The sequence below is a fragment of the Molothrus ater genome, chromosome 27, assembly GCF_012460135.2.
Source record: "Molothrus ater isolate BHLD 08-10-18 breed brown headed cowbird chromosome 27, BPBGC_Mater_1.1, whole genome shotgun sequence".
Lineage (NCBI taxonomy): Eukaryota > Metazoa > Chordata > Aves > Passeriformes > Icteridae > Molothrus > Molothrus ater.
This window is the reverse complement of record NC_050504.2, coordinates 5,403,920-5,421,161: the sequence shown is the minus strand read 5'-3', so window position 1 is coordinate 5,421,161 and position 17,242 is coordinate 5,403,920. Positions and strand designations below refer to the sequence as shown.

General features: G+C 58.4%; 2 protein-coding genes across 9 annotated transcripts; one reads left to right on the top strand and one right to left on the bottom strand.

Moving 5' to 3' along the window:
- Positions 1-3,160: 3,160 nt before the first annotated feature.
- CBX1 (chromobox 1) lies at positions 3,161-10,698 on the bottom strand. 3 transcript variants are annotated; one of them, XM_036398715.2, is made up of 5 exons: positions 10,607-10,698; positions 7,846-8,018; positions 6,055-6,232; positions 4,997-5,091; positions 3,161-3,560 (listed from the first exon to the last, which is right to left on the bottom strand). In XM_036398715.2, exons 2-5 carry the CDS (start codon positions 7,983-7,985, stop codon positions 3,416-3,418), a joined length of 558 nt encoding a protein of 185 aa, XP_036254608.1. In that variant the 5' UTR covers positions 7,986-8,018; positions 10,607-10,698; the 3' UTR covers positions 3,161-3,415. The 3 variants fall into 3 exon arrangements, with proteins under 3 accessions (XP_036254608.1, XP_036254609.1, XP_054373387.1); XM_036398716.2 differs by having other exon boundaries at positions 7,846-8,015; positions 10,607-10,687; XM_054517412.1 differs by lacking the exon at positions 3,161-3,560 and adding an exon at positions 3,657-3,753.
- Positions 10,699-11,522: 824 nt separating this feature from the next.
- SNX11 (sorting nexin 11) lies at positions 11,523-16,860 on the top strand. Of its 6 annotated transcripts, XM_036398712.1 has the most exons (8): positions 11,523-11,587; positions 12,400-12,461; positions 12,678-12,726; positions 13,142-13,228; positions 13,790-13,890; positions 13,982-14,080; positions 15,324-15,524; positions 16,137-16,860. In XM_036398712.1, exons 3-8 carry the CDS (start codon positions 12,706-12,708, stop codon positions 16,423-16,425), a joined length of 798 nt encoding a protein of 265 aa, XP_036254605.1. In that variant the 5' UTR covers positions 11,523-11,587; positions 12,400-12,461; positions 12,678-12,705; the 3' UTR covers positions 16,426-16,860. The 6 variants fall into 6 exon arrangements, with proteins under 6 accessions (XP_036254605.1, XP_036254599.1, XP_036254601.1 ...); XM_036398706.1 differs by having other exon boundaries at positions 12,678-13,228; XM_036398708.2 differs by lacking the exon at positions 11,523-11,587 and adding an exon at positions 11,675-12,029 and having other exon boundaries at positions 12,678-13,228.
- The last annotated feature ends 382 nt before the right edge of the window (positions 16,861-17,242 follow it).

Genomic DNA, 17,242 nt, shown 5'->3' with positions numbered 1-17,242 from the left:
GGATGGAGAAGGAGGAGGAGAAGAAGAGAAGAAAGAAAAAGGAGAAGAAAGGAGGAAAAATGGAAGGAAAAGGAGAAGAAGGAGCACAAAGCGTCCACATGAGCTCTGCAGTAACTCCACGCTGGACCCACGCTGGATCCACACTGGACCCACGCTGGATCTACACTGGATCCCTGCTGGATCCACGCTGGATCCACGCTGGATCTACACTGGATCCACGCTGGACCCACACTGGATCCACGCTGGACCCACACTGGAACCACGCTGGATCCACGCTGGATCCACACTGGATCCACACTGGACCCACACTGGATCCACACTGGATCCACACTGGATCCACACTGGACCCACGCTGGATCCACACTGGACCCACACTGGATCCACACTGGACCCATGCTGGATCCACACTGGACCCACACTGGACCCACACTGGATCCACACTGGATCCACACTGGATCCACGCTGGATCCACACTGGACCCGAGGTGCTCCTCGCTCTCCTCCTGGTGGGGATTCCGGACATTCCTCAGGGCCAGGCTTAGGCTGGGATCCGCGCTGGCAGAAAACCCCACGGGGATGGAGCTCACGGGAAGGGACCCACGGCTCCTCCTGGGATCCACCCTCCAGGAGCCATCCTCTTCCTCCAGGAGCCATCCTCTTCCTCCAGGAGCCATCATCTTCTCCAGGAGCCATCCTCTTCCTCCAGGAGCCATCCTCTTCCTCCAGGAGCCATCCTCTTCCTCCAGGAGCCGCCACTGCCTCCAGGAGCCATCATCATCCTCCAGGAGCCATCATCATCCTCCAGGAGCCATCATCATCCTCTCCAGGAGCCATCATCATCCTCTCCAGGAGCCATCCTCTTCCTCCTGGAGCCATCATCCTCTCCAGGAGCCGCCACTGCCTCCAGGAGCCATCATCATCCTCCAGGAGCCATCATCCTCCTCCAGGAGCCATCATCCTCCTCCAGGAGCCATCATCATCCTCCAGGAGCCATCATCATCCTCTCCAGGAGCCATCATCCTGCTCCAGGAGCCATCACCCTCCTCCTCCTCCAGGAGCCATTATCCTCATCCAAGAACCATCATCCTCCTCCAGGAGCCTTTATCCTCATCCAAGAACCATCATCCTCCTCCAGGAGCCTTTATCCTCATCCAAGAACCATCATCCTCCTCCTCCTCCAGGAGCCATTATCCTCATCCAAGAACCATTCCCCCACTCATCCTCCAAGAACCTTCCTCCTCATCCAAGAACCCTCCTCTTCCTCCACCAATAAACCCCAATCCTCCTCGTCCTCCTCCTCCTCCTCCAGGCCCTCAGACCCCCCCGTGCCCCGTCCCCAGCCCTGCCGGGTCCCTCCCAGCGCCCCCAGGCCCTGAGCAGGGACCCCGAGGTCACTTACCCGCTCCCAGGCAGGGCTCAGGGCTCTCCTCTGCAGCCGGAGGCCAAAATTAACCCAGAACCTGCTCCAGAACCTTCTCCAAAGCTCTACCCTGGCTCAGGGCTCTCACCTTCCCTCCGTGTCCTGCTCTACCTGGTCACTCATGGCTGGAGGAAAGGGAGCAAGGTAAAGAAACGATTAAAAAAAAAAAAAAAAAAGGATAAAACCAAAATCATTAAAAACAAATAATTTGAAAATCGGGATTATAAATCTAAAATTTTATTGAGACAAAAAAAAAAAAAAAAAGGCAAAACAAAACAATAAAACCAAAATAAAAACTGGACAGAGCTCGGTATGAAGTTAAAATCCAAACACGAACTTTTACATTTGCACACGGATTTTTGCACAGGAACCCAAACACATGCTCATAAAAAAGGTTTGTACAACGCACCTCGAGATCCCACCCCTGGAGTCACTTAAATAGTTCAGGATTTGGGAAATAAATCTGATTTCAAAAATCAAAAAACCCCCCTGAGGTTCTGGGAAAGCAGCAGCTCCCAGCCTCGATTCGGGGAGAAATTGGGATTGATTGGAGTTTTGCTTGTGCTGCTGTTGGTTCCTCTCCCTCCCACATTCCCTCCCTGCTGGCTGGGCAGGAAAATCCAGGGTGAGAAAAAGAAGAGAAATTCAGGAAATCTCTTTTTTTTTGGGGGGGGGGGATTTTCCCCCCTAATTTGGAGAAATAGCACCTTAGAACGGAAAAACAAAAACAAAAAAAAGGGTTAAAAAGGCAATAAAAGGGTTAAAGTCCATCCCCCCCATACAATGCACGTGTCAGGAGTGGCAGTTCTGCTGCAGGACGATACAGAATCACAAAGTTGCGTTTTCACAAAGTCTCCCCTTTCGTCCCCCTCCCACCCCAAAAATTCCCTCCCCCTTTTCCCCAAAAGTTCCCCCTAAAAATCGCTCGAGGATCAGCTCCGGAGATTTTGGACATTCACAGTTTCAGTGTCTCTGTCCCCAGTTCTGGCAGCAATTCTGGGATCTTCTCCCTTCCTCCCTTAATTTTTTTTTTTAGTACATTGATTTTCTTTGCTGAATTCAGGTTCTTTTTTAGGAAAAACAAAAACCCGAATTCAGGTTCTTTTTTTAAAAAAAAAAAAAAACCAAACAAAACAACCCCAAAAATATGGAAACGATCTGGGAACGTCATCACCAGACCTCATTTCCCTCCTTGATTAAAAGTGATTGAATTCCCCCCAAAATATCCCTCCCTTCCTTCCCAAAGGATAACACCAGGAAATAGCAAAAAAAAAAAAAAAAAAAAAAAGGAAACAAAGAAAAAAGGAAAAAAAAAGGAAAATAAAAGGAAAATAAAGATCCGAATCAAAAGACCTACACACATGCTACGCCTTAAAAATGCAGAGTTAACACTATTGGGAACAAGGCTGGGGCTGTGGGGTGGGCTCTGGGGGGAGCAGGATCCATCTGCAGTCCCAGTCCCAGTCCCAGTCCCAGTCCCAGTCCCAGGCCCAGGCCCAGTCCCAGTCCCAGTCCCAGGCCCAGTCCCAGTCCCAGTCCCAGTCCCAGGCCCAGTCCCAGGCCCAGTCCCAGTCCCAGGCCCAGTCCCAGGCCCAGTCCCAGTCCCAGGCCCAGTCCCAGTCCCAGGCCCAGTCCCAGTCCCAGTCCCAGTCCCTGTCCCGGCCATCCCGGCGAGTCCTTCATGGAAGGGGCTTTGCTTCCGCTCCCACTGCTCCGAGACCCCTCCCCACCCTCGGTTCCCACCCACCCCAAGCCTCCACGTCCCCCTGGGCGCTGCCTCCCTCCCCCATCCATCCCAATGGAATCTGCAGTTCCAGGGGATCCTGGGGAACGTGGGCACGGCCGGGAGCAGAGGAGCGGCTGCAGGGCACAGAGCCCGGCCTGGGGGCCCTTCCAGGGCACCTCCAAACCCCTCCTTTGCTCACACCCCACAAGAGTTCGGATCTTCTTCCCAAAACAAATCCCCCAGAGCTGCCCGGAGCGGGGCCAGCGGGGCTTAGTTCTTGTCCTCTTTCTTGTCATCGTCCTCTGAGGGGTACGAGTGCCATGTCAACCTCTCCTCGTAGAACGAGATCACCACCTGCGGGCACTTGATGTTGGCTTCCTTGGCGGGCACCAGGTCGGCCTCGTCAGAGTTCTTCCTGTAAGGGCAGAGCAGAATGGAACTCTCCTGATATCCCAAAGACCCCTAACCCTGACCCTGACCCTAAACCCTGACCCTGACCCTAAACCCTAAATCCTGATCCTGACCCCAAACCCTGACCCTAAACCCTGACCCTAAACCCTGACCCTAAACCCTTGGCGGGCACCAGGTCGGCCTCGTCAGAGTTCTTCCTGTAAGGGCAGAGCAGAATGGAACTCTCCTGAGTCCCACAGACCCCTAACCCTGACCCTGACCCTAAACCCTAAATCCTGATCCTGACACCAAACCCTGACCCTAATCCCTGACCCTAAACCCTGACCCTTGGTGGGCACCGGGTCGGCCTCGTCAGAGTTCTTCCTGTAAGGGCAGAGCAGAATGGAACTCTCCTGAGTCCCACAGACCCCTAACCCTGACCCTAAATCCTGATCCTGACCCCAAACCCTGACCCTAATCCCTGACCCTAAACCCTTAACCCTGACCCTTAACCCTGACCCTAAACCCTGACCCTTGGTGGGCACCGGGTCAGCCTCGTCAGAGTTCTTCCTGTAAGGGCAGAGGAGAATGGAACTCTCCTGAGTCCCACAGACCCCTAACCCTGACCCTGACCCTAAACCCTGACCCTAAACCCTGACCCTGACCCTAAACCCTTGGTGGGCACCAGGTCGGCATCGTCAGAGTTCTTCCTGTAAGGGGAGAGGAGAGGAGTCAGGGAGGGAACAGGAGAAATGGGGGAGCAGGAGGAGAATAGAATTCCTTGGATGACCCAGGGAACCCTAAGCCCTGACCCAAAGCCCTGACCCTAAGCCCTGACCCTAATCCTAAGCCCAGATCCTAACCCCTAACTCTAACCCTAAATCCTAAGCCCTGAGCCTAACCCCTAATTTTAACCCCTGACCCTAACTCCTAACCCCTGACCCTAAATCCTAACCCCTGACCCTGACCTTTGGTGGGCACCAGCTCAGCCTTGTCCGAGTGTTTCTTGGGATGCAGGAGGAAGAGGAAGTCAGAAAAGGGAGGGGAGAGAAGGAGGAATGGGAAAAATCAGGGACCAGAAGGGGAATGGAATTCCTGAGGGGCTCAGGATGACCCACAGACCCCAAACCCTGAACCCCAAACTTAAACCCTGAGCCCAAGCCCTGACCCTTCCCTGGGATCGGAGCCTGACGTCCCCTCCTGTCCCGATCCCCTTTCCTTTCTCCAGGACCAACATTCCCACATCCCCACTGCTGGAGCTCCAAACCCTTCCCTGGGATCGGAGCCTGACGTCCCCTCCTGTCCCGATGCCTCCTTTCCTTTCTCCAGGACCAACATTCCCACATCCCCACTGCTGGAGCTCCGAACCCTTCCCTGGCCGCGCTGCAGCCCCTCCAGGAGCGGGCACGGCACACAGGGACGGTGCCGAGGGAGCCCCGGGAGCAGCCCTGCAGCCCTCACCACTTCATCAGGAACATCAGCTCCCCGCTGGAGTCCGTGGCTCCGATGATCCGCTCCGGCTCGAAGCCTCGCGCGAAGCCTCGCGGTTTCTCCGACTGGGAAAAGGGGGAAAAGAGGGAGAGAATTCCATGGGTGAATTCCCAGGGTGACGTTCCCGGCTCTGGGAGGGGCAGGGAGGATCAGGCCGGGGCTCCAGGCCTGTGGGGAGGCCCCCAGGGCTCCAGGAGAGCTGGGAATGCTCAGCTGGAGAAGGGAAGGAGCCAGGGAGAGCTGGAGAGGGGCTGGGATAAGGCATGGAGGGACAGGACACGGGGAACTGGTTAAACTGGGAACGGACTGGGAAACCTGAATGGGATCAGACTGGGAACCCAGACTGGGATCAGACTGGGAAACCAAACTGGGATCAGACTGGGAAACCAAAATGGGATCAGACTGGGAAAACAGACTGGGAACGGACTGGGAAAACAGACTGGGATCAGACTGGGAAAACAGACTGGGATCAGACTGGGAAACCAAAATGGGATCAGACTGGGAAACCAAAATGGGATCAGACTGGGAAACCAAAATGGGAACAGACTGGGAACCCAGACTGGGATCAGACTGGGAACCCAAACTGGGATCAGACTGGGAACCCAAACTGGGATCAGACTGGGAAACCAAAATGGGATCAGAGTGGGAAACCAAACTGGGAACAGACTGGAAAACCAGAATGGGATCAGACTGGGAACCCAAACTGGGAAACTAAACTGGGATCAGACTGGAAAACCAGACTGGGAACAGATTGGGAACTCAAACTGGGAACAGATCCAGGGAGAGCTGGAGAGGGACTGGGATAAGGGATGGAGGGACAGGACACAGGGAACTGGTTAAACTGGGATCAGACTGGGAACCCAGACTGGGAACCCAGACTGGGAAACTCGCCAAGCCAAGCTCAGCCATCCCCTCCTTCCCCCTTCCCAAACCTCCAGCCTCCCATTCCTTGGAGAAGCCCCTTGGAAAGGCTTTTCCAGGGATTTTCCTTGGAATCCCTTTTGTCCAGGGTCCCACTGCAGCCTCACCTCCTCCTTCTTCTTCTTTGGTTTGCTCTCCTCCCCTTTGTCCTCCGTGTCGGACTCGGCCTTGCGCTTGCTGCCCTCGGATTTCTCGCTCTCGTGGGCGGTTTTCTGGGACTGCAGGAATTCCGCGATCAGGTCCGGGCAATCCAGGTTCTCCTCGGGCTCCCAGGTGTTGTCCTCGCTGCCAGCAAACACAAACCCCTCGTTTTTTCCCGTTTTTCCCCGCTTTTCCCAGCCCAGAAACCCCAGGATGCGGCACCACCGGGGTTTGGGGTGTTTGGGCTGATCCGGGTGGGAATGCTGGATCCAATCCCACATCCAACTCCCCTGGCTGGATCACGGATACTCTGGGATGTTTATCCACCTCTTCATCCCAGAGTTTTTTCCCCTCAGCTTCCACAGCTGTTCAGGGAATCAAAAATTCCCAAAAATCCATCCGGAGCTGGCTGGGAAAACTCTGGATTCAGAGCTTGGAGGAAAGGCAGGAAATTCCCTTCTCAGGAGAGAATTCCTTGGATCCCACACTGGGATTGAGGGGGGAAATCCCCCCAGGATCTGTTTCCAGGTGGCAATGGGATATTCCCACCCTGGCACTTTCCAGGATTCTCTCTCCCTCCCTGCTTGGCATGGGAAATCCTTGGGAACCCCGGGATTTTCCAGGATTTTCTCTCCCTGCCTGCTTGACATGGGAAATCCTTGGGAACACTGGGATTTTCCAGGATTTTCTCTCCCTGCCCTGCTGGAGCTCCTTCGGAGCACTGGGATTTTCCCTGGGATGGGAAACCCTTGGGAAAACTGGGATTTCTGTGAACTCCAGGGCGTTACACGAACTCAAATTCCATCAGTTGTTAATCCGGATTAATCCCAGGTCACACTCCCAGATCCCGACCTCTCCATGATTTTTTCCCTCCCTGCTCTCCCTGGGATGGGGAATCCTTGGGAACAACATGATTTTTGTGGGAACACCGGGATTTTCCACGATTTTTTCTCCCTACTCTCCCTGGGGTGAGAAATCCTTGGGAACACCGGGATTTTTGTGGGAACACCGGGATTTTCCTTGGGAACACCGGGATTTTCCAGCAATTTTCCTCCCTGCTTTCCCTGGGGTGAGAAATCCTTGGGAGCAGCATGATTTTTGTGGGAACACCAGGATTTTCCTTGGGAACACTGGCATTTTCCACGATTTCTTCTCCCTACTCTCCCTGGGGTGAGAAATCCTTGGGAATAACTGATTTTTGTGGGAACACCGGGATTTTCCATTATTTTTTCTCCCTGCTCTCCCTTTGATGGGGAATCCTTGGGAACAACATGATTTTTGTGGGAACCCCGGGATTTTCCATGATTTTCCCTCCCTGCTCTCCCTTTGATGAGAAATCCCTTGGGAACCCCGGGGTTTTTGTGGGAACCCCAGGGTTTTTGTGGGAACCCCGGGGTTTTTGTGGGAACCCCGGGGTTTTTGTGGGAACCCCAGGGTTTTTGTGGGAACCCCAGGGTTTTTGTGGGAACCCCAGGATTTTTGTGGGAACCCCAGGGTTTTTGTGGGAACCCCAGGGTTTTTGTGGGAACCCCAGGGTTTTTGTGGGAACCCCGGGGTTTTTGTGGGAACCCCGGGGTTTTTGTGGGAACCCCGGGGTTTTTGTGGGAACCCCGGGATTTTTGTGGGAACCCCGGGGTTTTTCCGGCACCGCGGGGATTTATTTCCCCCTTTTCCCAGTGTCCCCCCGGGGCAGGAGGAGCCCCCGGTCCCACCCCATCCCCGTTCCAGGGGCGGATCCGTGGGGAACGAGGACTCACTCGGAGAAGCCCTTCCACTTGAGCAGGTATTCCACCTTGCCCTTGACCACGCGCCGGTCCAGCACCTTCTCCACCACGTACTCCTCCTCCTCCTCCTCCAGCACCTCCTCCACCTTCTTCTTGTTCTGCTTTTTTCCCATTGTGCTGGCCAGCTTCTCCGCTTTCCCGGGCTGCTGCGGGGGGACACGGCGGGAATCCGGGATTGCGGGAATGCTGGGAATGCTGGGAATGCTGGGAGTGCTGGGAATGCTGGTTTGGGATGAGCCGGGCGGGGATTGGGGCCCCTTCGCAGCAGGGAATTCCCTGGATCCCACACTGGGATTGAGGGGGAATCCCGCCAGGATCTGCTTCCAGATGGGAATGGGATTTCCCACCCTGGAACACTGGGATTTTCCTTGGGAACACTGGGATTTTCCCTGGGATAGGAAATCCTTGGCAACACTGGGATTTTCCTTGGGAACATTGGGATTTTCCTTGGGAACACTGGGATTTTCCTTGGGATTTTTCCACCCATGTTCCTCTCTTCTTGCCCCGCTGGAGCTCCTTGGGAACACTGGGATTCTCCTTGGGAACACTGGGATATTCCTTGGGAACACTGGGATTTTCCTTGGGAACACTGGGCTATTCCCTGGGATAGGAAATCCTTGGCAACACTGGGATTTTCCTATCCCAGATATTCTCCCTGACCCCACTGGAGCTCCTTGGGAGCACTGGGATATTCCTTGGGAACACTGGGATATTCCCTGGGAGCACTGGGATATTCCTTGGGAGCACAGGGATATTCCCACCAAAAACAGGCGAAAAATAAAGCTGGGATCAGGGCAGGAATCCAGGTGGGAACTCCCGGAGCAATCCCAGTGGATTTTGACACAAAGATTTGGATTTCTGCCTTCCCCGCTCTTCGATTTCAGCAATTCCATGACAATTTTCTTTCCTAAAAACTGCTCCAGGTTTTTTTTGGTTTTTTTTGTTTTTTTTTTTCTCCCAGCCTTTCCCAAATTTTTCCAGCTCATTCATCCCAGAGCTGTTCAGGGAATCAAAAATTCCCGAAATTCCACCCAGCGCTGGCTGGGAATATTCTGGATTCCGAGCTGGAAAAACTCTGGATCCAGAGATGGGAAAAGCCTGGATTCTGAACGTTTTGGGGCATTTTCTGGGATCTGTTTTTTCCCAGATTCCCACAAGGAATTCCCAAGGGCTGCATTCCAAGCCCATTCCCAGGGCTTTTTGGGCATTTCCCAGCTGAATTCCGTGGATTCCAGGAGCCCGACCCGACCCTCTCCGTTCCCGGAGGAATTTTGGGATTCATCCCTCTTCCCTTCCCACACTTCCAGCCTCGTTCACAGCAGATCCCAGAGTTATCCCGCCAGAATCCCAATCCCGGGACCCCTCAGTTTTATGGGAAGCTGCTCCCAAACCCATCCCCGGCATCCCCCCCATCCCCATTCCAGGGAGAATCCCCCCGCAGGATTCCCAGGATAACCGCGATCCCAAATCCGCTTTTTCCTGGGGAAAGCTTTCCCAGCTCCTTCTCCAGGCACGCGAATCCCGCCGGGATCCCACAAACCTTTCCCGGCTCCCAAAATCCCGGCAGGTTTCCCCCAGGGCAGCTCCTCCTCCCCTCCCCGCACATTCCCGACCCCAGCTCCGCCCCGAATTCCTGAATTCCCTTTCCGAGCCCGGATTCCCGGGATTTTTCCCGTTTCCCGCCAAAAGCTGTCGCTTGTCCCTCCCCGGTCCCGCTTCCCATCCAGACCCCTTCCCCTCACAACGCGGGGTGTTTGCAGCCCCGTCCCCCAAAATCCCAGTTTTTCCCCTCGCAAATCCCCTTTTCCTCCACCAATCCCAGTTTTACCCCTCGCAAATCCCCTTTTCCTCCACAATTCCCACTTTTTTCCCCTCACAAATCAAAACCCATCACTGACCCCTTCCCTATCCCCCAGAGTCCATCCCTGCACTGATCCCCAAATTCCTCCTTAAACCCCTCTCCATCACCCCAAAATCTGTCCCTACACTGATCCCAGCCCTAAAACCCTCCCCTACACCGATCCCAGCCCCAAATTTATTCCTACACTGACTCCATCCCCGAATCCATCCCTACACTGACCCCAGCCCCAAATCCCCTCTCCATCACCCCGAATCCATCCCTACACTGACCCCATCACCCCAAAATCCCTCCCTACAGACCCCAGCGCCAAATTTATTCCTAATTACCCCAGATCCATCCCTACACTGACTCCATCCCCAAACCCCTAAATCCATCACCCCCAAATCTCTCCCTACACTGACCCCAGCCCCAAATCCATCCCTGCACTGCCTCCATCACCCCAAAACCGGTCCCTACACCGACCCCAGCCCCAAGCCCCCTCCCCAAACCCCCTTACTGACCCCAGCCCCAAATCCCTAAATCCATCACCCCAAAACCGGTCCCTACACCGACCCCAGCCCCAAGCCCCCTCCCCGAGCCCCTCACTGACCCCATCCCCAAATCCCTAAATCCATCACCCCAAAATCGGTCCCTACACCGACCCCAGCCCCACGCCCCCTCCCCGAGCCCCTCACTGACCCCATCCCCTCTCCCCTCTCCGCCCCCAACCCCCCCCCACTCTCCTCCCCCCCCCCAGCCCCCCTTTCCCCCCTCCCCCCTCCTCCCCTCCCCCCAGGGCCGCCCCGCCCCCCCTCACCCCTCTCACCACCGACCCCCCCACGCCGCCAGTGGCCGCCGGGCCCCCCCCGCGGCCGGTGCCGGTTCCCCGCTGACCTTGCACAGCCCCGCCGCCGGTGTCCGAGGGAAGGGGCGCGGGGAGCGCGCACGGGGGTCGGGGGAGGCCCGGGCCTGGCCGCGCTCCGTCCGCCGCCCTGAACAAAAGAGCCCGGCCAGCGCCGCTGCCCGCCGCGCGCACCGCGCCTGCGCCGCGCCCGCGCGGGGCACGCCGGGAGCTGTAGTCCGCGCCGCCGCCGAGCCGCAGTGCGTTCCGTTGTGGGGCGCGAGGTGTGATGGGAGGTGTAGTCCGCGGAGAGCGGCGGCGCTGCGTGCGCGCGAGGCGGGATGGGCGGTGTAGTCCGGGATGGTCAGGCCTCTCCGTTCTGCCCGTTGTTAATAAAATTAGAGTCATTAACGAGGAGAAAGTCTTTGAGTTCAAGCCGTGACTCAAAAGCGCCTTTGTCCTTCAGGTCAGAGCCCCGAGTGCCACTTCCAGTGGGCTGTGCCCAACCTGTGCCAGCGCCCAGGGAAGGTCCTGTTTATGGGTTTCATAAATAATCTTATTTAGGGAATCTTGGAATCGCTCAGGCTGGAAAAGCCCTCTGAGATCGCCAAGTCCAACCATTCCTCTGGGGATGGGGACTCCAGCACCGCCCTGGGCAGCTGTGCCAGTGAGGTATCCCCATTTCCACGGAGAAATTCCTGCTGATGCCCAGCCCGAGGCTGTTCCCTTTCCTCCTGTCCTGTCCCCGGGAAGCAGAGCCTGACCACCACGGCTGCCCCATCTGTCAGGGACTTGTGAAGAGCCAGAAGGTCCCTCCTGATCCCTCTTTTCTCCAGGATAAACATTCTCAGCTCCCTCAGGTGCTCCAGCCCTTCCATATCCCTCCTTGTGCCAGGGCAGGGGCGGCGCCCGCCACCACAGGAGGGCCCGGACTACAATTCCCAGCATGCCCCGCACCGGAAGTTCCGGCACCGCCCGCGCTATAAAAGCCCGCGCGGGCCGCCGCCGCTTAAAGGGGCCGCGGGCTGTGCGAGGTGAGGGGGCCCTGAGGGGTGGGCGCGGATTTGTGGGGGGCTCCCGGTGTCCCCAAACCCCCGGGAGGAGGAGGCGGCGGCGGCGCTGGGATGAGCTCACCCCCGTTCCGCGGCCTCTCCCGGCGGGGCCGGCCCGGGGCTGGGTCCGGCTCGGGGCTCGGCTCCGATCCCGTCCCGAGAATTCCCAAACAGCCTCGGCAGTTCCCGCCGCGGCGTTTTCCAGCCGGCCTGGGAGAGGAATAAATGGGGCTCATTCCCGTTTTCCCGGCTTTTCCCCGGGTTTGGGGGCTCGTGGCGGTCCCCGGTCCGCGGCCTCTCCCGGCCTGGGCCGGGCCCGGCTCCGGTCCCTGTCCCGAGGAATCTTCTCCTTCCCTGGAAAGGCGAAACAGCCCCGGGAGTTCCCCCTGCGGTGTTTTCCAAGCGTGGGAAAGGAATAATCGGGGTTCATTCCCGTTTTTCCGGCTTTTCCCGGGGTTTTGGGGCTCGCTGTGGTGCGGGGCATTGGGGTGGGATGAGGAATCCTCTCCTTCCCTGGAAGGCAAAAGATCCTGAAAAAAGATCCTGAAAAAAAAAACCACTTCCAATGTTTTAGTGTGTCCAAGGAAAATAGGGAATAAATGGGGTTAATGAAGATCCTCAGGAACTCACCCACTGCAGGGAAAATCAGGAATAACTGGGGTTCATTCCCGTTTTTCTGGCTCTGGATGGGAATGAGGATTCTTGCTGTTCCGGAGGGTTGGGAAAGGTTTTCGGGGGTGGATCAGGATAAAAGATAAGGAGCCCGCGATAACAATGAGCACTTTCCCTGGCAGGCATTTCCCTGGAAATGAGGAATTTCCCTGGAATTCTCTCCTTGAACCCCAATCCCGGGCAGGTGAGAGGCAGCAGAGCCTTCGGAAAATCCCGAATTTGAGGAAAACGACCCCAAACTGAGAATCCCAGAGCACCTTCAATTGAGGCTTTCCCCAAATTCCAGGGATTTCCATTCTTCCCAAAAACTGCAGTATCCCGGAATTCTGGGGGCTGCAGGATCTGTGGAAAACCCGCAGAAAGGATTTCTCTAAATCCCCTTTTTTTTTTCCTTTCCCAGATGTTTCCCGCTGGGCTCTGGCTCTAGGATGTTGGAGAACCGAGAGGAAGTGAGGAGCGGTCCTGGTTTATCCCCCAGATCCCGGAACTGGGGCGAGCGGAATTCTTGGGAATTCCATCCCTGTGGACAATTCCTGGGAGAACGTGGGGCTGAGTCCCACGGGGCGGCTGGGAGTGGGAATGTCTGGAAAAGCGGGGATGGGGATGGGGATGCCTGGAGGTGTTTGTGCCATTCCCAGGAAACGGGAAAAGCAGCGATGGGGGGGATCCCGGTTCTTTTGGGCCCCTGATCCCATTTCTGGGAAGCTGGGAAGGCAGGAATGGGAATGTCTGGGAATGTCTGGGGGTGTCTGTGCCGTTCCTGGGAAGCTGGAACAGCAAGGACGGGCTGGATCCCCGTTCCCAGTCCCAGTCCAGGACAGCAGGGTGGGGATGGTCCCTGAGCCCGGTCCCGGCCTCCCGCAGGAGCTGACCACGGTGCGGGTGCAGGACCCGCGCGTGCAGAACGAGGGCTCCTGGAATTCCTACGTGGATTACAAGATCTTCCTGCACGTGAGCTGGGAACGGGGCACACGCGGGAGGGTGGGCTCGGGATGAGCCCCGGGACGGGCTCTGGGCCGGGATTGTCCCCAGGAGAATGGAGGGGATGGGAATCCTCGGGATCAGGGGGATCCTGCAGGGACTGAGATCCTGGTCCTTGATCCCACGGGGAGTTCCCATGGAGAATTCCCATCCTGGATCCTCTGTCCAGGCCAGATCCAGCCCCTTGAGCCCATGGGTAATTCCCAGAGATCAATCCCAGGCATCGTTCCCGTCCTGGATCCCTCCTGGGGACCATTCCCAGGGATTCCTCCCAGGGATTCCTCCCAGGGTCATTCCCGGGGATCTCTCCTGGGGATCCCTCTTGGGGATCATTCCAGGGATCATTCCAGGGATCACTCACAGGGATCACTCACAGGGATCCTCAGGGACCACTCCCAGTGATCCTTCAGGGATCCCTCCCGGGGGTGATTACCATTCATCCCTGAGGGATCCCTGAGGATCCCATCCATGATCCCTGAGGATCCCACCCATGATCCCTGAGGATCCCACCCATGATCCCGGTGCTCCCAGACCAACAGCCGGGCCTTCACCGCCAAGACCTCGTGCGTGCGGCGCCGCTACCGGGAGTTCGTGTGGCTGCGGCGGCAGCTCCAGCGCAACGCCGGCCTGGTGTAAGGGCTGGGCTCCCGGGATCCCCCCCAAACTGACGGCACCTGGGGTCCCCACGGCGCCCAGACCAAAGCTCCACCCCAACTTTTCCAGGCCGGTGCCGGAGCTGCCGGGAAAATCCGCGTTTTTCGTGGGGAGCACGGATGAGTTCATCGAGAGGCGCCGGCAGGGGCTGCAGCACTTCCTGGAGAGGTGGGCAGGGGTTGGGGGTTGGGGTTGGTTGGGGTTTGGGAGGGTCTGGGATTTGGGGTCTGGGATATTTGGGGTTTGGGATGGTTTAGGATTTGGGATGGTTTGGGATTTGGGGCTTGGGGGATTTGGAGTTTGAGATATTTGGCGTTATTTGGTATTTGGGATATTTGGGGTTTGGAGTTTGGGATTATTTGGTATTTGGGGTTATTTGGAGTTCAGGGGATGGGATTTGGGGCTCGGGATTTGGGGAGGGTGCAGTGCCCCGGGGTGGCCAGGAGGTGGCAGCAGGGAGGGCTGGGTCACCCTCGTGTCCCACTCCTGTCCCACTCCTGTCCCTGCTGTGCCACTCCTGTGCCACTCCTGTCCCTGCTGTCCTGCTGTCCCTCCTGTCCCACTCCTGTCCCACTCCTGTCCCACTCCTGTCCCTCCTGTGCCACTCCTGTCCCTCCTGTCCCACTCCTGTCCCACTCCTGTCCCTTCTGTCCCACTCCTGTCCCACTCCTGTCCCTCCTGTGCCACTCCTGTCCCACTCCTGTCCCACTCCTGTCCCTCCTGTCCCTGCTGTCCCACTCCTGTCCCTCCTGTCCCTGCTGTCCCACTCCTGTCCCACTCCTGTCCCTCCTGTCCCTGCTGTCCCTGCTGTCCCACTCCTGTCCCTGCTGTCCCACTCCTGTCCCACTCCTGTCCCTCCTGTGCCACTCCTGTCCCACTCCTGTCCCTGCTGTCCCCCTGCTCTCCCCCTGGTGTTCCTGCTGTCCCTGTGGTGTCCCTGCTGTCCTTCCTGCCTGTGTGCCCAGGGTGGGAGGTGCCAGCAGAGGGGCCAGCAGCGGTGCCGTGTCCCTGTGTCCCTGCGGGTGCCAGCAGCGGCGCCGTGTCCCTGTGTGCCCGGGGTGGCAGCAGGTGCCAGCAGTGGTGCCGTGTCCCTGCGGGTGCCAGCAGCGGTGCCGTGTCCCTGTGTCCCTGCGGGTGCCAGCCGCGGTGACGTGTCCCTGTGTGCCCGGGGTGCCAGCAGCGGTGCCGTGTCCCTGTGTCCCTGCGGGTGCCAGCAGCGGTGCCGTGTCCCTGCGGGTGCCAGCAGCGGTGCCATGTCCCTGTGGGTGCCAGCAGTGGTGCCGTGTCCCTGTGTGCCCGGGGTGCCAGCAGCGGTGCCGTGTCCCTGTGTCCCTGCGGGTGCCAGCAGCGGTGCCGTGTCCCTGCGGGTGCCAGCAGCGGTGACGTGTCCCTGTGCTGTGCCTGTCCCCAGGGTGCTGCAGAGCGCGGTGCTGCTCTCCGACAGCCGCCTGCACCTGTTCCTGCAGAGCCAGCTGCCCGTGCCCGCCATCGAGGCCTGCGTGCAGGGCCGGGGCCCGCACTCGGTCACCGAGGCCATCCTGCGCTACGCCATGGCCGGGCCTGCCTGGGGACAGCGCGGGGACGGCGGCGGCGCGGGGCTGCCCGGGCCCGGGTGAGGGCAGGGGCAGCGGGGCAGGGGCTGGGCTGGGCAACGGAGCAGGGGGAGCAGCCCGGGACAGCTCCAGGACCTCCCCGTGGATCCCAGGGCATTCCCAGCTCCTCCCCGTGGATCCCAGGGCATTCCCAGCTCCTCTGGATCCCAGGGCATTCCCAGCTCCTCTGGATCCCGGGGCATTCCCAGCTCCTCTGGATCCCGGGGCATTCCCAGCTCCTCCCCGTGGATCCCAGGGCATTCCCAGCTCCTCCCCGTGGATCCCAGGGCATTCCCAGCTCCTCCCCATGGATCCCAGAGCATTCCCAGCTCCTCCCCGTGGATCCCGGGGCATTCCCAGCTCCTCTGGATCCCAGGGCATTCCCAGCTCCTCCCCGTGGATCCCAGGGCATTCCCAGCTCCTCCCCATGGATCCCAGAGCATTCCCAGCTCCTCCCTGTGGATCCCGGGGCAGAGGAGCCCAGGCGGGGGAGCTGGAGTGTCCCTGAGGTGGGAACATCCATGGACCATCCCTGCCCCTTTTCCAGCTGGGATGGAGCTGCCTGGGTGGGGCCGTGCCCGGGAATTCCCGACATTCCCTGGGTCATTCCCTTTTCCTGCTCTGTTTTCCAGCTGTGCCAGCCTGGGGAGCACCCAGGGCTGCCTGGAGAGCTTCCCCTACTGGGGTGACCTGGGCATGGACGAGGCACGGCCGGAGAGCCCCGAGCGTCCGGCCGGACACGGAGTGACCCCTCTGGACAGCCCTGAGTGTCCGGCTGGACATGGAGTGACCCCTCTGGACAGCCCCGAGCGTCCGGCTGGACATGGAGTGACCGCCCTGGACACCCCCGAGGGTCCGGCTGGACATGGAGTGACCCCTAAGGAGAGCCTGGAATTCCTGGAATTCCCAGCTGGACACTGAGTGACCGCTCTGGACACCCCCAGGCCCCGCAGGCCTCGCTGGGAGAGGGATCAGCGCCACTGGGGTGGCCGGGCTGGATGCACTGGGAGCACTGGGAGCACTGGGAATGCGGCCCCAGCCGGGGCCGAGCTCTTCCCCAGCACATTCCTGATATTCCCGATATTCCCTGATGTTCCCAGCAGTGTTTTCCTCACTCTGCTCCTGCTCAGATCCCTCTGGAATTCCCAAACTGGGACAGTCTGAGCCTGGCATCCCGCCGGGAAGAGCGAGGGATGGGGCTGGAATTTGTGTCCCCTTCCCTCTCGGCTGCTCCAGGGATTTTTGGGAAAGCGGGAGCAGCCCGCGGGTGGTTTTGGTGTCTTCCCCTCCCTCAGCACTTGGTGTGGGCAGGAAATAAAAATAAATAAAAATTAAAATAAATGAATAAAACTCAAACTGGAAGTGGAGGAGATTTTCCGGGTTCTGCCGGGCTCGGGGGTGGGAGAAGCGCCGGGAATTTCGGGATTTGGGAATTCCCCACCCCGGGCGGGGCTTTTGGGGAGGTTTTGGGGAGGTTTTGGGGAGGTTTTGGCTCCGGGAATGTTGGGAATCCCTTGGGGGCAGCGGGAATGGCAGGAGGAGTTGGGGACCCCGAGTGCGGCTGTGATTGGCTGGGCCCCTCTTGAATATTCATTAAAAAATCGTTAATATTCATGAGCCTGTCGCTGCCGTGGCCTGGATGTGCCCGGGATGGGATCGGAATCCAGGGATCCACCCAGATCCTATGGATCCGCTCCGATCCCAGGGATCCATTCTGAACCCAGGGATCCGCTCCAGA